Source organism: Echiichthys vipera (genome assembly GCF_963691815.1).
Source record: "Echiichthys vipera genome assembly, chromosome: X".
In the NCBI taxonomy this organism is placed as follows: domain Eukaryota; kingdom Metazoa; phylum Chordata; class Actinopteri; order Perciformes; family Trachinidae; genus Echiichthys; species Echiichthys vipera.
Genome location: NC_139825.1, coordinates 31,950,726 through 31,975,325, shown reverse-complemented (window position 1 = coordinate 31,975,325; position 24,600 = coordinate 31,950,726). Strand labels below are relative to the sequence as shown.

At 41.7% G+C, this 24,600-nt stretch overlaps 1 protein-coding gene across 1 annotated transcript in view; it reads right to left on the bottom strand.

Annotated features, from left to right (window-relative positions):
* Positions 1-24,600, bottom strand: part of LOC310965855 (low-density lipoprotein receptor-related protein 1-like) — a 106,854-nt gene that overhangs the window by 37,852 nt on the left and 44,402 nt on the right. Inside the window, 18 exon segments of the mRNA XM_083939608.1 lie at positions 188-385; positions 1,727-1,972; positions 2,100-2,297; positions 2,396-2,578; positions 4,693-4,860; positions 5,916-5,996; positions 6,103-6,219; positions 6,315-6,440; positions 7,268-7,408; positions 7,942-8,067; positions 8,230-8,419; positions 9,055-9,280; positions 13,182-13,362; positions 13,734-13,970; positions 16,557-16,700; positions 16,962-17,151; positions 19,953-20,175; positions 21,415-21,577. Of these exon segments, the coding sequence (XP_083795734.1) occupies positions 188-385; positions 1,727-1,972; positions 2,100-2,297; positions 2,396-2,578; positions 4,693-4,860; positions 5,916-5,996; positions 6,103-6,219; positions 6,315-6,440; positions 7,268-7,408; positions 7,942-8,067; positions 8,230-8,419; positions 9,055-9,280; positions 13,182-13,362; positions 13,734-13,970; positions 16,557-16,700; positions 16,962-17,151; positions 19,953-20,175; positions 21,415-21,577 (3,138 nt within the window).

Sequence of the window (24,600 nt, the reverse complement as noted above, 5' to 3'; positions counted from 1 at the left end):
ATGCTGAAATCTTATGTTTTACTGTATATTCTTGCCCGCTAGGCACAAACAGTTTACCCAGTGTGCACTATGACTCAAGCTGTAAAAGCTGCGCTGCACTGATGTAATCTCTATCGGCTGATGACAATCATGTGCATGTGCGTATTAATTATTTTAAGCAAATTGATTGTGTTAATTAAATGCCCACCTCCATTCTCGGACAGCTTCCCACGATAGATCTTGTCCTCCACCACATCAGTCCAATAGAGGGCGCTCTGGCTGAGATGGAAGTCCAGGGCAATGGTGTTTCTCAGGCCCGGTACCAACACACTGAACTCTCCTTTATTCAGATCAATGCGGCGGATCTCGTGGCGGTTTGAGAAAATGATAAAAGGTTTGAAAGGATCTGTGGAGATTAACAGGAAAAAAATCAGTGGCCATCTTTAAAGGGAACCTACAGTATTGTGCTCATTTTCAGGTTCTTACTTGTATTTTGGGTTTCTACTAAAACTTGTTTACATGCTTTCAAAAAGCAAAACATATTATTTTTCTCATACCGTCTGTCTAAATATACCTGTATTCACTCTGTCTCAAAAACATGTTAGCGCCTATCTCTTTAATCCTTCCTCCTGCCCAGTTTGCTCTGATTGGTCAGCATTTCCAGGTTTTCTGTATTTGTGCCATCAGCGTATCTGCACAGTCAATGCACCCGGTTAATGACTGTAACGCCACTGTAGTGGCAGTGACATCACAACCTCAGTTGGGTCCTAAAGACACAGTTTCTGAATATGGGCTTTGTGCATTCCTCTGTGGTCTGAGCATTTTGATACTTTTTCAGTATTTATATAGCACCTTTACTTGCTTTTTACAATATGGGACCTTTAAAAAAACAAAACATATTCAGATGGTAAAGGGTTAAAACCTTCTGCTTGGTCAATATTCATTGTTACTCAAAATACTGCAAATAAGCTATGTTCCACTGTGGTGTGTGACTTGTATTTTTTGTGTGTTGAAAGCGGCTCTAATCCTGGGTAATTAAAACACAGTGTAAATAAGACGGGAGTTATCTGTACCTAACAGGCAGCCAGATGAATGACAGGGTGCCGGTGGCTAGTCTCTAAGACCTGGCAGTGAAGAGCACAATCATTATTTCATGTTTCCTTATTGGCTGGTTGCTGCAGGGAGAGATCTATATTCTTTATGTGGATGATAAAATTCAAAGCTGATTTACTGTGAGAGAGCAGTTTCCACTTTCTTCACTTCTTGCCCTCTTGCTGATTTTAACAAATAGCTTATCTGTTCTTTACTTTATTCTTTAATATATCAGATTCTTTCTTTTCTTAGAATAATAATGATAGCTAGAATCCAACGGCAAAGTTTTATAGTATGTATGTTTTTTTAGTCATATACGCGAGTGAACAACATTTAAGCTCTTCCTCTTTTCTCTGTCTCCAGTGCTCTGGCTATTGTCAAAAGGAGTATCACATTTTGGCATCTTGTGTCTTCTCTAACCACAACTTCCTGTTTGGGCGGCCTCTTCTTTGCTTGATCCCAAACCCACACCACACTTCTCGATTCTGCAGCCTTAAACAATGACGAAGTCCAGAACCCAGTCGCTTCTCTAGCTTCCTCCCTTACTATACGGCTACCATCAATCAAATGTTAAAATTCTTTACTGATCTCTCGTCTGCCTCTGACCCTCCACACCCACGTTTCCCCTTCGTGTACTGTTTCCTTAGTCCCTTACCCGTGCTCTTGCAGTTCTCCATGTCAGGCTCCAGTTCCCAGCCCTCGTAACAAGAACATTTCACGCTGAACTTGTCCTGTTCGCACCGTTGACTACACTTAAGGTGTTTGGCACAGAAACTCTGGATTTGACAGGTCTTGTTGTCAAGCCCCAACTCCATGCCCAGTGGGCAGGAACAGATCACCCCCTCACCAGGGGCCACTGTGCAGTTATGGCTGCAGTCACCATTGTCCAGTGAACACAAGTCTGTAAAACAGAGAAGTCAGTTAAGGACTGACAAAAGGGATCACTGCACAAAACAGTAATTAAACCCCTGAAGACGTGATTTATGATGTAGAGTTTTACTCGCTGCCTGAGCACTGTTGTCTCTTACCGCAGAGCTTCTCATCAGAGCCATCTGGGCAGTCATCAGTGCCATCACAAAGTTTCTCTGCAGGCAGGCAGATGGTGGAGTCGTTGGCACACACATGGTGAGAGAGCTTACACACCAGTGCCTCGCAGTTGTCCTCGTCAGAGTTGTCCTCACAGTCGCTGTCGCCGTCGCACACCCAGGCTTTGCTGATACAGCGCGCTATGGACAGAAGGCAGGGTTCATTAAAAATAAAAAAGACCTAAACTCTACGTACTTCACATTAACTTGAAGTAGGACTTCACCAGGTAGGACCTCACCAGAGTCCCTGCACCCAAACTTGACAGCTGGGTCGCACATGTGTGTGACGCCTTCGCAGTTTTTCTCATCGCTCAGGTCCATGCAGTCAGTGTCCCCGTCGCAGCGCCAACGTAAAGGGATGCATAGACCGTCCATCCGACACTGAAACTCATCTGTATGACAACCTCCTGGGGGGCGTGTGGCTATGTAGAAAAGAAGATGTCATGAGACTCTAAAATGACATTGTCTTCCATTCTCTCCTGCATTAATCAAATCAGGACTCAACTCTGAGCAGAGGCAATGTGCAGCATCAAAAGGATGAAAACAAAAACTAATGAGCTGTGGGTTGGAAATTTAATTAAATTTAATTGAGCAACAAGACTTAGCAAGGGGAAAGACTGAACACATTCATTGTAGATAGATCTACAATGCAAAAAGGTATATCTTAACAGTTATTAAATCACTCGCTAAGACGAGTGAGAGTTATTACTGTAAGTGCCAGTGATGGGACCCACTAGACTGGTGCCAGTGTGACTAATAGGGAACAGGGACCTATTTCATCTACTGACTGTAAATACTAGCTATGATTTTAGTGCTTAGTGCTTAGTGCACTACAAAACTTTACAGAGATACAACTAACCACCCAAGATAATAACAACCACTTGTCACAGCTGTGTTCATAAATACTGTTAAAAAGGACCAGTGGCTATTTGTTTTTGTGTGTCTTTTAACATCAGCGTAAGCTATTAATACTAACTAGTTATTAAATGTTATTTTTGGTGACTGTGGAGTCATGTTTTCCTAAATTGAGAAGCAGAGTACTAATTGTGCAGGTTCTTCAGGCATTTTCAAGTCTAGGTGTGCACAGTGAACCCAAGGTGCACTTGGAAACAGGTCGGGATCAGGAGAAATCCACTATTATGGATTAACATTGGGCATGTTAGAAGCCGGTTGGTCCCATCAGCCCCAGCAACTCATATTCCTGATCATTTAATCTTGTCATACATAACGCAACAGAGATGAGGTATTAGTTTAATAAATAAATAATAATAATAACAGTATAATAATAAATAAAACCCTACCAAGTAAAGAAGTGTCTTTATATATTTCATACACATTTAAGTTGTTTCAGTTTTCTTAATTACAGGGGATGGCATCCTCCTACAGGTGTGCTGTATAAACAAACACGGGAGGTCAACACCAACACGAAACCAGCAGCTGTGGGCTGAAAACATGATTACAGAAAGACTTATTAGTATAAAGATATGCTTTTGTAGATAACATATTTTGACACACTGATATAAGAAAAAACAAGAAATTGGTGTTTTGATATGAAGTTGCTTGGTAATTTGCAAGTATAGTTGCAAGCATGGGGGTCTAATTCTACAGATTTCTTAAAAACTCTTATTTCCTATTTCTTACATACAATAATCTGTAGCAGTGATGCGTTTCCTAACTGTCCCAACTGATTGGCAGGTTTCAGACCAAGTGGCAACTTCCGGTACTGAAAAATGAAGCCAACTCACAAGTGCCAAAAACAGCAATTCCTCGACGGAGGCTGGCTCTAAAAGGGAGTCAATCCCAATAAACCCCCATGTCTATGGTGTTCCAAATTGACAGCAGAAATGAACATGTTTACAGCCTGGTACCAAAAACGTTTTCAGTCTCTACAGATAATTTCCTTGTTCATGAGAACGGTAGGGGTAGTGAATGTTAAAATAACTCAACTTTGGATAATGCAGGCATCTGCAATCCTGCTCCTAACGGGCCGCTGCCCTGCATTTTTAAGTTTCTCCCTGCTGAAACACAACTGAAACATGCAGGTCAGCGGCCCTCCAGGAGCAGAATTGCGGATAGCTGTATTAAGGCTTAAAAGTTCTGCACAGTAAAGGGCATGGCTGCTTCGAGTGAAAGATGGGTGCCGTCATAGGTGTCAAGCACAGACTGTAGGTTTAATTTGGCCCGCCTCAGCTCCATCCACACTACACCTCTTTGACCATTTTTGGATTAGCCAGGTCATTTTCACTCCCAGATGCCTCTGATTGGCTATTACATGGCTAGTAGGTTAGGTTTAGGCATGAGAAATGAGACTACTAAAGGGTAGGGTAAGAATCTGAGTGTATGGCAATCAGAGGCAGAGGTCATGCCTTCGCCATCCTAGGAGAAAAAAAAATTCCAGCCGGCAATTAGTCAAGCACTGACAAGATGGCGATGACCTGTGACACCCACATTGAGCTTCACAATGGCTTTTCAACACACGGGTGGCGTCACAGCGACTACATCCATGTTTTATATAGTTTATAGTAAAGACACTGACCCTGATTGGTGCAGTTTGCGTGCGTCTCATCACTGTAGTCCCCGCAGTCATTATCTCCATCACAGGTCCAGTAATCTGGGATGCAGCGGCCGCTGTTACACTTGAACTGAGCACTGGAGCAGGAGTGACTACAGCCTGCCTCGTCGCTGTTGTCCCCGCAGTCGTTATCTGGAAAACAAATACAGTCAAACAACACCCACTCTCTCACGTCATGAGGTGCCCACTGCCTCAAAGAGAAAAAAATATAGAAATATTAAATGTGCATAGAAGTAATTGCTTTTCTTTTTATCACAATTAACACAGTGACAGTGCAACAACAATGGAATACAAATTAAACAGAACATGAGAGATGAGAGTAAATAATGACAGAAACTGCATAGATCAGACCATGCACCACGGAGGAATGTACCGAGCATTGATACATTGAGCTTGGCAGCAGAGCATCATAAGCACTTTAATACCCATAGTAATATAAAATGGAAAGCTAATGCATAACCTATGGTGCTTCTTACAGTAGTTACTTTCACAGTTATTAAGGGAAAATAATCTATTCTGTGGTTAAACTACTTTCTATCATTCAACCTGACATTCTATTAACCTTCTATACCAAATGGAATCAAATTAATTTGTTTGTCAACACAACAACACTTCCCCTTGCATTTAAATGACTAAATAAAGCATTACAATATATCAAATCTAGCTTAACTTCAAACCCTGGTCTTAAGAATACACTAAATGAATAGCAGCAGTATTGACCTCAGCTTGTGGCCTTCAGTTAGCAGAGAAGCAGCCCTAACTGTCTCTGAGCCAGTTTGGCCAGTCCTACAACAAGGCTAGCATCATGGCTGTTGTGGTGCATGTTGATCTATGCACTAACCGGTCAGGTTTGGACAATTCAACTCATCAGAGCCGTCCCCACAATCCTTTTCTGAAACACAGAACCAATGGAAGACAGCAGAGTGGGCGAACAGCACAACACGGAACAACAACAAAACAACAACACAGAACAAGAAGAAGACAGGAGAAACTAACACACACACACACCCACACACACACCCACACACACACACACACGCACGCGCGCACACACACAGGGTGACAAATAGAAAAGTGTGTGCCGATATGAGGATGGTGGTAAAACATGCACACAGCAAAGCGAGGAATTGCGGCTGTAAATGGGCGCATGGGAACAGAAGAGGAGAGGATACAGGACAGGCACTGACCATTATCACAGCGCCAGTTTATGTTGATGCAGCGTCCGTTGTTACAGGTAAACTGGGTGAGGGGGAAACATGTGGGGTAGGCTGTGGACAGAAAAAGAGTTTAGACTCTATAGTATTAAAACAACCTCTACAAACAGCTATAAATCCCCCTATAATTTATAGACCAAACCACTAAAGTTGAACCAACCACAAGAAGCAGGTTCGTCTGACCGATCCCCGCAGTCGTCGTCCAGGTCACATGTCCACGAAATAGGGATGCAGCGGCCACTGGCACATGAGTACTGATTAGGCGGGCAGGTACGAGCTAAAAGACAGCAGAGCTTGTGTCACGTGTGAATGATCAAAAAAAAAAAAACACACCTGTCAGATTTCGGTATGGGAGTATGCTTGTTTGCGTACCTGAGCAGGTGGTGTTGGATTCGTCCTCATCATTCCCGCAGTCATTGTCCCCATCGCACAGCCAACGCAGAGGGATGCAGCGATTGTTCTTGCACTTGAATCTGTCTGTGGGGCAGGTGTGCTGGTCTGGAAAGAAAAAAAGATGCATTGAAAGGCAAGAAGGAAACAGGAAAATTAGAAGCAGTGTGGAGAGAGGCATTGGGGAAAACTGAAAGGTGAAAGAGTGGCGAGATGTGAAGTGCAAATGAGTGAAAGAGAGAGCAAATATTATAGCTCTCTAGTATTGGATGGGCTTTTGTTTTGTCTGGGATGGGAACGTGTCTGAACTCCAACCACAGACAGACGGACAGACAAGAAGGCAGAGATCTTTTCCAGATCCTCAGTCATTGCTACATCCCTCCATGCACACACACACACACACGCACACGCACACGCACACGCACACGCACACGCACGCGTTATTTATATAGCACCTTTCGACAATCAACAACAATAAGTAAAAGATTTCAAAACTTAAAATTCCAAAAATATAAAATAAATAAGAGTCAACAGAGTAAATCAACACCAGGATTAAAAAATAATATGAAATATGATTAAAACTTCAAATTAAAAGCCAGACTAAAAAGCTAGGTCTTTTCTTTTCCATACAGAGAAATATTACTATTATAATATTCAAAGGCAGTGTGTTGCACAGTTCAAGGACATAAATTCAAAAGTCAAGGTACTGAGTCAGATTACCTCTGGCAGTCTGAATTTAAAAGTCTGGTGATGCCAGATTGAAATGAGAGCGCAGACACTAAATCTAGGGAGACTGTGTTAATATATGTGCTAATTTTGTGTTTAAGTGAGACCACTGTGTGTGTGTGTGTGTGTGTGTGTGTGTGTGTGTGTGTGTGTGTGTGTGTGTGTGTGTGTGTGTGTGTGTGTGTGTGTGTGTGTGTGTAGTAACTCACGGCACAGCTCAGGAGCCTCGTCGCTGTTGTCCAAACAGTCGTTGTCTCCATCACACTTCCAGCGCTCCTGGATGCAACGGTTGTTTTTACAGGCAAATTCCCCAGTCTGGCACTGAGGAGGGGGCACGTAAGATGGGTTGGCTGTGGAAGGAAAAGTGGAAGACAGAAGGGATAAAAAGGAATGTGAAAAACAAGGACATTGAGGTCATAAAAAAAAAAAGCCAAATACAGTTTTGAATTACCAAATATCGAGGGGATTTGTGGAAAAAAGAGGGAATAAAAGAAAAGTAGAAATTCATTGGTCAGAATCCACCTCATCCATAGTAGACTGAAGCTGAGCTGACTGCATACAAGTCAAGACATACACAGGGTGGACAAAAAAACAATACTTATGTTGTTGTTGTTGTTGGGAGTGGGCATGATACCAGGAACACTTGGTTATTTTGGGCTTCAAAAATACAGTATTTACTGCAGTTTGTAGTGGACTGCATTACATTATGCCAGTGCTTCTGTTATTGTGGCTACCCCCCTTTATTACAAAACATACAGTCAGAGTCACACAGCTTGACTAATCTTGTCCAACATACTCGAAGTAAAACCCCTTGTATGCGTTATGGAGCAAAATACCCTTTAGTCTCACATGCACATACAAAGCATTCCTGTTTGAACTTTACCTTTACAGCTGGTGTTGTCAGCTGGGTCTAGTATTTGGTCTTCTGCGCAGGCACACTGCCTGCCTCCTGGTATAGCCAGACACAGACTGCTGCAGCCGCCATTGTACACACGACACGCATTAGAGCCTGTGGATGAACAAACACGAATGTGCAAGGTTATATAAAGGTTAACGCAAACACAAATTAGAACCACATACGTGTATGTCATGGAGTCTTTCTATGATCATGATTTCTGGATTAACGGGGATGGATAGAGGAATAATGTATTTGTTATGTGTTTCTAAGTACCTTGTTGCTGCTGAGCGTCGTACATGCGGATTTCAAAGATGGGCGGTCTCTCGTTGCGCAACAGAGTGGCGGTGCCAGTGGTGGTGTCCAATTTGAAAATGCTGCCACTACGATACTCATTCCAGAACAAGAAGTGTTTATAGTGGCACAGACCAAAGGCGTGGTTCAGTTCCTGACCTTCATACACCGTCTGGTGATGTGAGAAAAGCAACAAGATGGTTAAATATGCTTTAAAAAACAAAACAGACAACAGCACTATGTGTCTATAATTACAGCTCAAAACTTATTATGTGTTATATATGTTGACGATAGAGTGTAATAGACCTCCTTTGTTTTCTACGACCTAACATTTTAATTAATTATGCTACAAATCTAAAAATAATGAGTCAATGCTATAATGGTATAAAAAAGCAGATCATAAATCCATGTGGCCCTATAATACGCTTTTCAGTGATATTATAGAATGTGAGATAATATTTAAGTGTCATTCATTTTATGTCAACCATAACACATTATATGTTTTAAATGCTATAAACAATACCATAAAACCAAACTATAAGCGGCACACAGCCCAGTGAAAACAAAATATCATCGCTTTAGCTGCAAGGAGTGACCAGTATTAAACGGGCTAAAGCCCACAGACTATGAGCTGCTTTGTGATGGACCACCCACAGTCTTCTATTGCTTTAACACTCATTCCTTCTTAGCTCACCCACAGCTCACAGTCAGACCCTGTCAGAATAATCCCCTGCCTTGATTCCTGTGAACCTCTCTTGCCTCTACTTTGCAGTAAAATAATCCCGCTAACGGCGAGTGAGTGCTGACCTTGCGCTCGGAGGAGTTGTTGAGGTAGACCATCTCTATACGGTCGTAGTAGGCATCCACCCAGTAGAGGATGCCCTGCGGGATGTCAAGGCTCAGACCGTTGGGCCACAGCACCGTTTTGCTGGTCAGGAACACGTTTCTGTTGGAGCCGTCCATCCAAGCCCGCTCAATTTTGCCTCGCTTGCTCTCCTTAGGGTCCTCCTCCCAGTCTGTCCAGTACATCCACCTAAGGAAGCAACAAGGGGAACTCTCATGGGTACAAGACCTGAAGGAAATGTTATAGCCAGACAGAGAAAGGATGCTTTTTGTCTGGGGGCATCTTGAAGAATCTCTCGGCATTAACACAGGCAATGACATTTTATCTAGCTTCCCTTAAGCGCACAACACTCATCAGAGCATCCAGAGAGGCGGCTTCAGTGTTTCTCAGTGAATCTGCCCACAGGCAAACAAATGTTTGTCACCAGGTACTTTAGCACCTGTCAATTTCCTTTCTCTGCTCTAGGCTCAGCCTGTTTTGCTGGCTAGCATTAACATTTCATATTTCCTTCTCCATCTGTCTCCTTCTCTTGATTTTCCTTTCTGCAAATCCCTCCTTCTCCTCCCTCTTCTCTCTCTGAGCCTGATTGATTACAGGCATTAGTGGAGGCGAGAGCCTTTCCCCTGGGAAGAGTGTGGACACACATCATCCCGTCACTAGCAATCCAAAAAGTGTGTGCGTGTTTATAAGCGTGTGCTTCTCAGGCGAGAGCCCAGGAGGTCATATCAATAAGACACATCCACATGCGGCAAGATTAAAAGCTATTTGAAAGAGTACGAGAGAGATGAGGGTGTGCGTTAATAGGCTTATGGAGGATATCCACCGTGTAATGCACAAAATGCTCCATCTGTTTTAATAAATAGCGCGTGATAAGTGAGATTGAAAAAAAGACGCTGCATTTTAGGTTGGTTATGGTCGACAACACTGATGTGATCAGAATGCAGCTCTGTGCTGGAAATAATGAAGACACAAGGACAAGAGACAGTGATGAGTGATAAACAGTTCATACAAAAGAGATAAGACAGAAAGACTGTGGACAGACATACGAGTTTGCTGTAATTATTTCACTAGTCACTAGAGCTTTTCAGTCCAAGATGGCGGCATGTTAGGTTGCATGTGTGTTTGTCTCTGTCTTTTTGCATCTTTGTTCATCTTTGGAGTCAGTTCTTGCTTTATCAAGTATGCACACTGGATTCATTTGGATGGATTATTTTTTACTTTTAGCTGATTTCAGAACACTTGGACATTATCTGGGCATTGAAAAGCTGAAACCAAGACAGGTTGGACAGCATTCTACCTTGGCCCTGATTACAATCAACAGCCCTGCTGCCCTGATTGTGCTACCAGGCCCTGCTCTGCTAACATCCCCACTCTCAACGGCCTTGCTGGCCTGCTGGTGCTCTCATCATGGCACTTATAATGCTTGCATTCCTGGTCCTGTTTTGGTTACTGGCCTGTGAACATAAAAAATGCAGATAGTATGAAGAGTGTATCCTTACAAAAACTTTATTTGTTTGAAAAATCAGAGAGCCAATCCCAGCTGACATTGGGCATGATGCGGGGTACACCCTGGATAGGACGCCAGTCTATCGCAGGGCACATAGAGACGAACAGGGACAGACAACCATTCATACCTACAGGTAATTTAGAGTCATCAATTAACCTAATTGATGTGAGGCGACAGTGCTGACCACTACCCCACCGTGCCGCCCTGACCCTGAACTCGCCCTGCCTTATTTTAAATCACTTTTCGTGGATATTACTAATAAGCATGCTCCTCTCAGAAATCACAAGGTCAAAGGTCGTGACAATCCATGGTTCACTGATGAACCTTCTGACAAAATTCTTGAGCGAAATCTTGCATGGGCAACTGCAAGAAAGTCTAAAAGTCACACTTTTCGGTACCTGAGGAATAGATGTATTTCCTTAATTCGTAAAGCTAAATCTGACTTTTATACCAAGGAAATGTCTAGCATAAATAATCCTTCTAAGTTTTGGAAGGTTTTTAAGTCTATGTCTTCTGGCATAAGTAACAATGTGTTTCCACAGGCAATAAAGTTAGAAAATGAAATTATTAAAGACAAAACTAACATGCTAACTGCTCTAAATCAGCATTTTATTGGCTCTGGGTTGTTGTTTGAAAAGGGAATGCCACTAAAAACAACTCTAAACTCTTCAACCAATGAACAAAAGATGCATCTTGACTTTAATTTTGCTCCTATTGAAATAAACGAGGTACGTGAGGCTCTAAAACAGATAAACACTAAGAAACCTGCTGGTCTGGATGGATTAGATCCTCATTTGTTACATCTATAGCAGAACCATTGACACATATTTTTAACCTGACCATAGTAAGTGGTAAAATACTTAAAGTCTGGAAGTCTGCACATGTTGTCCCACTTTTGAAAGGTGGTGATCCAACAAACCCTAACAGTTACAGACTTATATCTAAACTCTCAGTGATTGCTAAGGTTTTGGAAGGACTTATTAGTAATCAATTAAAAGAGTTTTTGAGTAGTTTCGAGTAGTTATCGAGTAGTTATCGAGTAATGGCATTCTAAATTACTTACTATCTGGTTTTAGAAAAAAACACAGTACGGTCACTGCTTCAATGAAGGTTTTAAATGATATTATAAATGCAATTGATGAGAAGGAGTATTGTGCTGCATTGTTTTTAGACTTATCCAAAGCTTTTGACACAGTCGACCACTCTGTTCTATTACAGAAGCTTGTTAACTTAGGAATGGCCTCTAAAACCATTAAATGGTTTGAAAATTACTAGAGCGATAGGACACAATGAGCCCAAGATGACGGTTTATTTTCTGACTTCATGACTATACAAAATGGTGTCCCCCAAGGGTCCATTTTGGGACTTATTTTATTTACTATCTACATTAATAATTTGTGTAGTAATGTCACAAATACAAAATTTAATTTTCATGCAGATGACAGCATTATTTATAGCTCTGCCTACTCTTTAGAAAGTGCAATTAAGGACCTTCAATCTGCCTTTAATGTAGTTCAGAAAAATCTTTGTGGATTGAGACTTGTATTAAATGTTGATAAAACTAAAATGATCTGCTTCTCAAGACTTAAGACAGTTGTATGTCAGACAAATGTTAAGATTGTTACTCTCAATAATAAGGTGATTGAGAAAGTCTCAACCTATAAATATCTGGGCTTTTCCTTTTAAATACCATATTGAGTGTCTTACTAAAAAACTCAGAGTGAAGTTGGGTTTTTTGTATAGAAATAAATGTTGTTTTCTTTTAGTGCTAGAAAAAAAATCCTCCAAACCATTCTTTTATCCGTTATTGACCGCGGTGATATTTTGTACATGCACGCAAATACGGCATCTTTAAAAATGCTGGATTCTGTGTACAATGCTGCTCTACCGTTCATCTCTGATTCCGGTTTCCGAACACACCATTGTACTCTGTATGAGAAAGTTGGACTATCTTCATTACACAGCCGTAGAATGGAGCATTGGTCTGTGTTTCTTTATAAGGCTATTTTACATCAACTTACATGTTCGCCTTATTATGTTCAGTCCATGGTCCATCAGTATGGACCATTTCAAAAGCAGGATTAAGGACATTTGAATACAATTTGCACATGTACTGTCTCTAAGCACTGATCAGCTTTTTTTTTTATTTTTAATGTTGTTTTATTTTATTGATTTATCATGTTTAGTTGTGTGTCATGTTTAGTTGTGTGTTGTTTTGGTTTTAAATGTGAAATGTGTATGTTTATGCTGCTGTCTTGGCCAGGACTCCCTTGGAAAATAGATTTAAAATCTTAATGGGATTATTCCTGGTTAAATAAAGGGTAATACAAAAAAATCTGACAGCTGACCAGAAGAAATTACCACGCATCAATATCTCTCACCCTATGTTGCCTGACCTCAAATAAGCACACAAAGACGCGCATGCATTCGACTCCATTAAACAGCCACCTCAGAGTGTGCATCATTTTACCAGCTGCCTTCACTTATACTGTACCTGTATTGAGTTAAACTCATTCCATGATTTTTATCGCTTTTCTCTGGCAACAAAAACATCAAACTCCATTGTCTCTTTGTCTCCCTTACCCGTGCAGCGGATCAACTACAATGGCACGAGGGTGAGTCATTTTTCCCTCGATGAGGGTTTTGCCTGTCTGTGAAGCCTTTTCCAGCCGAGCCACGCTGATGGTTTTCTTAGGCCCGTCATCCGTCCAGTACAAGTTGTCAGCCATCCAGTCCACAGCTATGCCCTCTACTGTGTGGATTCCTGACACAAACACATGCTGGTGTTGATAAGCCTATTCAGCCATAGCACACATAAAACACTACTGCTAAGTCTTTTCATACGTATAAACGTGTATATATAGATTTTATACTATTTTTAGATTCAAAACCTTGATTTCACACTGGATTACTGCCTGCTGATGCATGCAGCTAAAATGTATTTTAGTTTAGTTTTTACAAATATGTTATCTGTATAATATTGTTGTTGTTAAATATGTTGTTTGTATAGCTAGAGTTCGAAACAAAAATAATTTCCCCCTGGGATTATTAAAGTATTTCTGATTCTGATTATTTTAGCCCTTATATTTTTTAATCCACACACTGTAGCATCATTTTCAGCTGCCATTACCCTACCTTCTTTCACAATGGTATCCCTCTCTGTTCCATCAATCTTCTGTCGCCCAATGATATAGCTGGTGGCGTCGGCAAAGTAAATGAACTCGCTCTCAGCGTGAAAGTCCAGAGCTCTAGGGTTCATCAGATTCTCTATGGGGATCATGTACTCGTCCGGCACCTTGGCATTCATGTCCATGCCCCTGATGACACCTGGGCGACCTTTACCGTAGACCAGGAAGAGCTCATGCTCGGGTTCTGTAACAAAACAGCAAAGATTAGAAAAAGAGGCAGTTAACACTAAACTTCTTTCACCCATATCCTGTTCTTTAAGGATTTCTGTTGACAAAGAATCAAAAATTAGATGCTGACTCATGACTGTTTTTTTTTTTTTCAAACAATGTGTATTGATTAAGCAAGAACATAACATGCAAGATCGGCGATATCCGTAAATGAAAATTAAGTGATTTTCAATTGAGAGGCAGAGAGGAGAGGAGGAAGGGCTGCCTTCACTTCAATTAATTGTGTCATTTTCAAGGACAGTCTATTCTCAGGAGGCAGATCAATATAATTCTATTATTGGTTGATAGAATATTAAAACACTTCTCTGAACAAGCTGAATTAGGCTGACAGATTTAATGGGAGGTCAGCGGAGTGCTAGAGAGTCAAAATTAGTTATGTGTTGCTCAGCTACTTTGTTCATCACTCTTTCCCAGTGTTCAGCCCAGGGGGGAGAACTGCATCACTGATCCAACCTTGGCTGCCCTCGGCTTTTGGTCTATAGAGCTGAATTACTGTGTCTCCTGAGTTTATACTTACAGTTAAGCAGGGGGTATGCACAAATGTGTGCTGCTGAATCTACAGTATGCTACAGTGGTTCCCATACCTTTTTTTATTAATTAATCATATGTGCCTCCACAGCCCTATCAGATGAGGTAGAGTACCCCTTCATTGACACAACCCACCATGTCCCAAATGTGCTTATATGAATTGATTAGATATTTTACCCGGGAGAAGGCGGATGAAGGTGGTTGGGGTAGGGGAGGTTAGAAGCTTGGGTAAGGAGGAAGGTTTTTAGGCGGGATTTGAATATGAGGAGTGAAGGAGAGTCACGGACAGGTTTGGGGAGAGAGTTCCAAAGTCGGGGTGCTGATCTGGAGAAGACTCTGTTGCCGAAGCTTTTCAGTCTGGAGGGTGGAACGGTCAGGGCGAGAGTGGAGGAGGATCTGAGGACCCGGGAGGGGTGATGGGGGGTGAGGAGGTCAGACAGATAGGGGGGGAATTGATGCGTTGTTTGATGGGGAGCCAGTGGAGAGTGCAGAGAACGGGAGTGATGTGTTCACGGAGACTAGGTGTGAGTGAGGAGGCGGGCTGCAGAGTTTTGGACCATCTGAAGTCTGTGGAGGGAATGGTAGGAGATGCCAGTTAGGAGGGCGTGTGTTGACGTGTGACCAGAGAGGGATTTAAACTGTTGCCTTTCGATGAGGTAGAAGTGGAGCCAGTCGAGTGCAGTGCCCTCAACACCCTGTTGTCACAGCCTTTGAAAGAGGATGGAAGGGTTGACAGTGTCAAAGGTTGCGCTGAGGTCGAGTAGTAGCAGGATGTTGAGGGCACAGGAGTCTTCAGAGGTGAGGAGATCTTTGATGCCTTTGACCAAGGTAGTTTCTGTGCTGTGGAGTGGGCAGGAGCCAGACTGGAGGGGTTCATAGAGGTTATTGGACTGGAGATGGGTGTGGAGTTGGGCGGCAACAATGCGTTCCAGAGTTTTGGAGAGGGATGGTAAGTTTGAAATGGGGCGGTAGTTGGGAAGGTTGGCTGGGTCAGAGGTGGGCTTATTGAGGATGAGGGTGATGGACGCAGGGTGATGGTGAAGCCTCTGTAAGGGGTGTTGGGAGGGTCTGGATTAGATGCAGTGATGATGTGACTGGCTTTGACTGGGGTTAATACAAATCCCGCCGTAATCTGTCATGATTTCACCTATTTTACGTTCAACAGCCTGGAAACCTCCTGCAATGACTAATGTTAGTCAGTCAGACAGATACAGTATATTACGTCATTGCAGAGCAACAAAGGATTATATGTAAAAAAAAATCAAAGAGTTAGGGAATGTTTGTCCATTCAGCTTACAAGAGGAGAAGTGGGTAAACGAGCCCACTCAGTGGCCAGAGATGACAAACCCACAAATTTATGTGCCTACCTCATTGAATCAGCAGGTAATGCAGGCCTATGACAACAATCACTTTCTCTGTCCATAATATACTGTTGTTTTAGTTGGGTAGGTGAAACAAAACTAACAGCCAATGCTTTGTCCACCTTAGGTTAAATGAGGTGAAAATGTACTGACTTTCCCTCTCTGACACACACACACTCGCTGCATCTTTCTGCCATCATTCTACTAATAATTATGTAAATGTTACTTGTAATTCCTCAAATGTAATCCAATTTATTTTTATAAACTGAGCACTCACTCCTGTTTTTCGTATTAGCACCACTGAGGTCTTCTCCTTTGTTTTTACTGGCTCTCTTCTATGAGCTACGTACAGATGCATTTGATAGACATTATTTTTAGCTTACCATTTTAATAATCTAAATTACTTTTAGCCAACTGTACAATAACTAACATTTTAGCCAATTTAACATTTTAGCCACTATCGTTTGTAACAACATTACTTTTAGTTAACTACGGTCTAGTTTAAAAATGTATCTATTGAGCTTAATATTTCAACTATCCAGCCATTACTTTTAGCTAAGTGTTTGAATTATATTTTATTATTCATAGTTAGCCATCATAATTTCAACCTTTTATGTCTTACATTTAGCTAGGTTAGCTAACTGTTGACTCACTTTTGCAGGACTTGCCGTCGCTGCCCAGGCTGAATCCAGACCGACAGCGGCAGGTTCGGGTCTTGTGGCCGTTTCCCAGCAGACAGATGTCCGAGCAGCCTCCAGCCTTTCCAAACTGGTCCACCTCACATGCATGGCTACGGACTGCAGGTGGAAGATAGAAGTCCCAAGACCAGAAACATTAATACAGCATTCAGATGTGCATGGAATGTGAAAGTGTGTGTGTGTGTGTGTGTGTGTGTGTGTGTGTGTGTGTGTGTGTGTGTGTGTGTGTGTGTGTGTGTGTGTGTGTGTGTGTGTGTGTGTGTGTGTGTGTGTGTGTGTGTGTGTGTGTGTGTGTGTGTGTCTGTGTGTGTGTGCGTGTGTGTGTGTGTGTGTGTGTGTGTGTCTGTGTGTGTCATCTACCTGGAGGCTGACGTCTCTGGTGGTAGACGTGGAGCGCTCCTCCCTTGTCCACCCTGGTCACTACTTGGTAGTCTGTGCTGTTGAAGCGGTTGACCCTGATCACACTGGTTTTAGGCTGCATATTAGCGTTGTCTGAGTTGGTGGCATACAGGTAGTTTTCAAACACCGTCAGCCCGTACAGGTGCTCGATCTTGAAGAGAGAAAATGGAAAGTAAGGAGATGATGAGAAGGTTGAGGGAGAGAGTAAAGGAGAGGGAGTGGGGATCCAATCAGGAGCATTATAAAAAAGAAATCCCAGTATTACGTTTTTTTGATTGCTTTACGCAACTAACATAACTATTAGGCTACATGCAGGCTGTCTGAACTCAAGTGTTCCATTTTTTTTTTCAAAAACTTTTACTGCGTAAGCGTATGGCACATTAAAAGAAATCCACCAGGCGTTGAAACTCAAAAATAATCAATTCTTATATATTTCTGATAAAAGTCTGATCAATTATTTTATTCAGTACGAATAAAATTATTTGCCAAGCTTCCTGCTTGTCATCCGTCACTCCATTTCACTTGTGCTGCTCATGCTGCGTTTCAGTGCTATGGGAAGTCCAAAGTTCGGACCTCCAACTAGGCAAAGTGCACTGGAATGCCTGTCAAAGTGGAACCTCCTACTAGCGAATTTGAGAAATCCCAAACTTCGGACTTCCCATGGCACTGGAACGCAGCATTTCGCTCTCGCAGCATGTGTCGGGGGAGGAGTCAGAAGTCAGGCAGGGGGTAGAGGGGCTGGGACTTTCGAGGAAAGCACTGTGAAACATGCAACAAAGGTAAGAATTGCTTTAATGGCTGCCCTAAATGACCATAAGATAGATGAGTGCTTTTCAATAAATTAGATACAGGATTCTGTACCAATGCCGGAGCTAGTAAAGAACTTTACATGCTCCAATGGAGGTTGTTTAGGCCATCAGTTTTGTCTTTTAAGTGTGAGCTAACAAAATCTGGTGAAAAATGAGTCTGCCTTAGATTGTTTTTCACTCTCGATGTGCATACTTACATGATACTCCTGCCTCACCTTCATACAGTAAATGATCTTTATGCCACAAGGATGTGCAATAATATATGAAAATAATGGACCACGTTTCAATGTGGAGTTTCATTTTACTTCAGTGAGTCCATTATTTTCTATATCTGAAAACCTCAAAACAAGATTAAAGATTTTTTTCCCTTGGGAAGTTTTATTTTACAAGTGAGTGTTAACTGGTAATGTAGCATGGAGTAAAAGTATTGTTTCTATGGTTACTTTTAGTTTAATAAACCATGTGCTGTGATGAAAAGCGGTGGTTAAGCTGTTTACCGTGTTTGAAGTGTTCTGATACACAGTTTTTACAACCATCTGCCTTTGGTTCAGAAACTAGTCTTTTCTGCGGTACAAACTCATATTATAAAGTTATGAAGTGTTTAGCAGCAGTGTATGAGAGGAACCAGGACAGCTTCCACTGCTCACAATAGACACAGCTGCCTATTGGGCAAACTAGCTTTTATCTGACGAAATCAAGAGAAAAGGCAAGGAAAAAACTTTCAAATCTTGACAAACATGTGACTCAGTGTCTCAAGAGGCCATGTCAGCAGCAGCATAAAACCTGAGATGACATTGTGATCTCAGCTGCATGGAGAAGCCACTGGTTCATAGAGAGACACAGAGAGTCAGAAAAAAATAAAAAGGATTATTATTGTAGACTGAAGGACAATGATATGCTGCTGAGATGATATAGTGAATGGAAACATATTGGCATCAGGCTGTAAGGACACATGATTGTGCAAATGTCAACTTTACTTACAGATCTAGCCAAGACAAACCAGACCAATGCTAGCCATGAGAAGAAAAATAAAGTTGGGCTACTTGATTTCACACACTTAAGGATCCAAGTGGTTTTAACCATAACCACAGGCAACATCGAAAGTGTATTTGTACAAATAAAATGCATCTAAAGGGCCTCAAATAACAAGCATGGGACAATATTTCTCTAATCAAAAAACCCCTGCATCTCGATTTGAACTATGAAAAATGTATTTTTACACAAAAGTGTTTCTTATTTAGCATCAAAGGTGCCATATTGTAAAAACTGAGATTCCCATGCCTTTTTTTTTATTATAAAGCAGATAAAGTTGCTATATAAGTACTGTGAAAGTATCAACACGATCAATCCACAGAAAAATGCACACATCCTGTATTCAGAAACTGGGCCTTTAAACCAGCCAGCTGGACTTCTGACTATGTCACAACAACACTATACATACAGTAGGCAGAATATACCATTACATTCATTCCCCAGCAGAAATGACAGTGAGCGCAGACTGGGCTTTTTCAGAAGGGGGTCTTTTAGAGAATGTTTCAGACAGAGAGTGAATGCAGGTATATCATTTTTTTTAAACATTAAAGCATGTCAACATGTTCCAGTAGAAGCCAAAAATACAAGTATGAACCTAGAAATGAGCACAATATGTTTCCTTTAAAAGAGCATGTCAGGCCTTAGGCAAGAGGTGGTGATGGTGTGTGTGTGCGTGCGTGCGTGCGTGCGTGCGTGCGTGCGTGCGTGCGTGTGTGCGTGCATGCATGCAGGCGTGCGTGTGTGTGCCCTTTGGCTCAGTGAGTAAATGAAAGTCATTACTTCTCCACAGATCACAGTAAAAGCCATAGTACGGGTTTAAGAGCCACTGCTTCATCAGCGCTGCAACATCAACAACATAAGACACTATTAATCAGCTACTTTAATGAAAAGGCTAGTGCCCACCATCTTCTCTCTGCTCATAACTCACTGAGCAAGAAAAGATTACAAATAGCACACAGGAGGAACATAAGGTGTATTATAGTGAATATGGAACCCTAGATCACAGCATTATGAATAGCATGAACAAAGACAGCTAATTTAAGAAATATTATCTTCCTGCTGTTGGATAATAATGGAAATAATGTGTGGCATCCTGTGCAGCTGTTCTCACCAGCAGGCCTTGGATGATGGTGTGCCGGTTCTTGCCTTCATAGTCCACCACCTCAATGTAGTCCAGGTAGGCATCAGCCCAGTACACCAGCCTGCTGACGAGATCCAGAGTGATGCCGTGCGGGAATACGATCTTACTGTCCACAAGCTTGGTTCGGTTCTGGCCATCCATGTCACAGCGTTCCACCTTAGGGATCTGACCGTAGTCTGTGAAGAATACCTTCCTGTGGAAACAAAGGATTAAATCAGAAAATTGTTGTCAGTCCATATGGCTTCGTTATTATGAATCGATCGCAGTGAGACAATAATAATCTAGCTTTAGTAGGGTAAAATGGCAAAGGTAGGAAGCATCCCTAATGACAGTCAACAAGAAAGATTTATTTTTAAGTATTTTTATTTCAAGGCATAATGCGTAATATCTTTAGGTTTTGGACTGTTTGACAAAACAAGATGTCTAATGTCTGTCTTGGATTCAGTAACTCCTGATTATGTTCAAGATCCAAAGTTTGGGTTGGCTTTTCTGATTATTTGTACTTTTTTAGGCTAACAATAAAAAAAAATACAAATAAAAAAAAAATAAAATAGAAAAAGTCTCCAATGTAAACCAGATTTAGAAACAAACAAAAACAGTTTGTTTTTGGTTCTAAATAATATATTGGTTTGCTGCTATTAATGTTCTGAACATTGAGTGCAGTGCCTTTAAAGCTTAAAATAACAAATCACGCTCACAGTCAGTGTATAAATGTGTTAAACACACTGGAAAACACATTTCACACTTCAACAAGTATCTTGACTAAACCTCACAAAATCCTGTCAGTGGAGTAATAGTAAAAAAAGAACAGTGTCTTTAGATGACGGAAAGTCATATAATAATGGTGCCTTTTTTGTTTTACTTTTTTGAGAACAAATACATTTGTCACACAGTCATTGTGGGATTTCTGCAAAGGTTTGTGTTCACTAACATAACAGCACAAGGATTATTCGCCCCCTCTAAAGACACTGCAGACCACAACAACAACAAACTGCTACAGTGAATCTACCTGACCTTGTCACTGGAAGAACCAATTGCGGCTGAAGAAATTGCGTGGGATGAAAACGATGCACAAACGCACATGTATTCTCACATTCATGTTGTTAATTTTTTTTCTCCCGATGAACAAGCATGCACCACAGATATACACACACACGTTCAGGAATTCTAGTCATAAACAAAAAGAGCTGAAACACAAACATGCTTTTGCTCTTAAAACCTATTCAGTCAGCGTTCCACAGTGCAAACCCAACATCTGCACTCAATTACTCCAACGTCCAAACTTCCAGTTAGCCCCTTGCCCAATTTCAGCTTTTAATGTTGGCTAACAACGACAGATGAGAGAAGTCTGACTCCAATTGTTCTCATGGGATTATTAGGAGTTTGCATGTGTTTATGCATAAGACAGAAAGATAGATATCAAAAAACTGACCCCATGGTGGGGTCCAGGGCAATGCCTTTAGGGTTATACAGCTCCTGGTCCAGGAGGGTGACACATGTCTGCCCATCCTTGTCACACACGAAGATCCTGTCATCCACGTCATCCACAAAGTAGAAGTTTCCGGTGAGCCAGTCTATGGCCATCTGCTCTACATCTGGACAGAGAAAGGACAGAGGGGTGAGGTGGGGGTGAGATAGGACACAGGAGGTGCAGAGGGGAGGCAAAAAACAGTGTTTTCAGTACTTGAATTGATTCAGTCCGACTGGAATAGAGCTTGTGATGTTGTTGTACATACTTGTAGCAGATGGTAAGAGGTTTGACTCATAGTCATGTGATGAAGTGAATTAGTCAGCAATACTGTTTAGCAGCCATTTGAACAGCTCTGTCTTGCTCTCTGCATCACTCACACATGTTCACACACTACCTTGGGGCAGTTTTCTTGACTGACAAACGTAACGACAGCCACCTTCAATTAGCAAGTATCTAGGTAATGTGTCTGTCATTCAAAGTCATGCAGACAGACAGAATATGAGGCAGGCTGTTTGTTGCTTTGATGAGTGTGATGTTGCCGTAGCCGTAGCTAAGAGATGCGAGCATGCAGTTTCCGCTGCGTTTGTTTTCCTGAGGCTCAGCTCATGGAGAAGACCAGTGACCCACCTGACGATGAAAATCAAACACCAAGACGCGTGTACATGGCACACACAGCACACACATACTTTATGGAACATTTACAAGGAAAAATAACTGGAACACCCCTGCTCCAACCAAACTCTCCTGAATGTGGTGCAGGACCACATAGGAAGCGTCTGAGAGAGCAGAAAAATAGTGAAAAGAATAACATGGGACACTAATATACCCCTCTCCCTGGTTCCCTCATTCCCTCCTCTTCCTTCCTCTCCTCAAACACAACACTGAGTCCGAGCCACGGAAAAAGAAAAAGAAAGCTATTGTTAAAGCTTCTTCAGAGGTACTTATACTTTACTTAAGTGTCCATCTAATGCAACACTCTACAATGAGATATAGCACATAAAATGTTGTGCATTTTTATATGAAATAGTTAACTACCCAAAAGTAGGCTATACAAAGTAGTTTAGCTAATAGTATAAACTAATTAGCTCCATCTTTACCAGCTACAACACTAGAATTATTATAATACAAAGCATCAGTAATAATAATAAAATAATAAATAATAAAATGATAGTGACAGGGGTCATTCTGCCTGCATAGCACAACAAACATGCAGTAACAGATTTTTTTAGGCTCGGGGGAAGCAGAAACAAGCTGTGAACCCAACACTGACAGATGTTAGATGCTATTAGCAAACAATTACTCTCAGATTTCATATCTAGCTGATATGTAGCAACATTAGCATACATATGACATTGGGTTTCAGTCTTTCTCCTGAGGCAAATTCTGATTTAGCTGCTACACACTCACTAGCTAGCTAGTCGCTAACTTTGTCTGCCTTTTAGTGATGGGCATACAGAAGATTCTTAGAGCTTTTCCTTTATCTCATCTCATCTCATTCTCATCTTCATCCGCTTATCCGGGGTCGGGTCGTGGGGGCAGCAGCTTTAGCAGGGGACCCCAAACTTCCCTTTCCCGGGCCACATTAACCAGCTCTAACTGGGGGATCCCGAGGCGTTCCAAGGCCAGTGTGGAGATATGATCTCTCCACCTGGTCCTGGGTCTTCCCCGAGGCCTCCTCCCAGCTGGACGTGTCTGGAACACCTCCCTAGGGAGGCGCCGAGGGGGCATCCTTACTAGATGCCTGAACCACCTCAACTGGCTCCTTTCAATGCAAAGGAGCAGCGGCTCTACTCCGAGTTCCTCACGGATGCTGAACTTCTCCCCCTATCTCTAAGGGAGATTCCAGCCACCTTCCTGAGAAAACCCATTTCGGCCGCTTGTACCCGCGCTTTTCCTTTATACCTTTCTTAAAATAGCTGGGTGGCCGAGTAGTTAGGACCCATACCACAGAACAAAAACATAGATAATTTGAACCAAACCGTGTAATTGAACAAGACTAAAAGTTTCAGCTGGAAAACCAGAACAATGACACAAAAGTCGGTGATAATTATCTCTTGGTTTGTCGTTACAATTGACATGAGCCATTATTGATGTAAAAATTTTGATTATACAATAATCATGATTACAGAGCTCTTCTTCTTCCAGAACTAACTGTCATACCTATAAATAATTATCTTAAGACAGGGAATGAAAAATATTATCTGCATGACTAGACAGAGAGTGAGTGGGGAAAAGGGCTTCAAAAACCACAAGACTTTTATTTCCACAGCTGTCACAAGCTCTGCTCTCCATAGAACTATCCACACACATACACCAGTCACACACGTACGTAAACACCTCAGGAATATAGGGCTAAAGTCATGCTGCAGGAGTCCTTGGTCATGCAGTGCTCTGTACTAGGGTGGAGGTCAAATTTACCAGGGTAAGCAGGTCACTGTGCAAATTAAAGGGAGACTAGAGGATCGGTTTCTCCAAACCAGGAAAGTAAAGCTTGAGTGGAGGGGGGGAATGAGAAAGCAGATTCCTCCCTATAAGAGTGCGTTAAAAGTGTGCAAAGTGAAAGCTTAACTGATCTGTAATTCCAGCAAAGGTAGGGAAATAGGACATTGGGTTTTTTTTAATTAGAAGGCAGCAGACTTCTATTCCAATTTTACTGGAGATCACTGAATTACTTAAATCAAATCAGATTTATTTATATAGCACCTTTCATACATATAAAAATGCAGCCCAAAGTGCTTTACATTAAAATAAAATAAAACAAACCCCCTTGACATCCCCACTCCCTCAATCGTGTAACACACACACACTGATGCATGTGCGTTGTATTCATATATTTGGAGGTAGAGATCACAGTATAACTCCCTATTTGAAGAAAAGTATACAGCTATATTAAAAAAGGTTTAGGACAAAATAGAGTTTTGGAAAGTGCTACCAATTTCATTGATCTGTAGTGTAATACAGTTAAGAGTATCCGTGTCCCCCATTGTTATACCTCTTTTAAAAAGTACCTCAAGCCCTTTTTTTCAAAACTGTATTCTATAATTCTCCATAAATCCCATAGGAATAAGAGTGCACGTGTAGAGTGAGTTGAGGGCTTGCCCTAACAGACTTAATGTACTAATATCGGGTTGCAAACATTCAATGTGG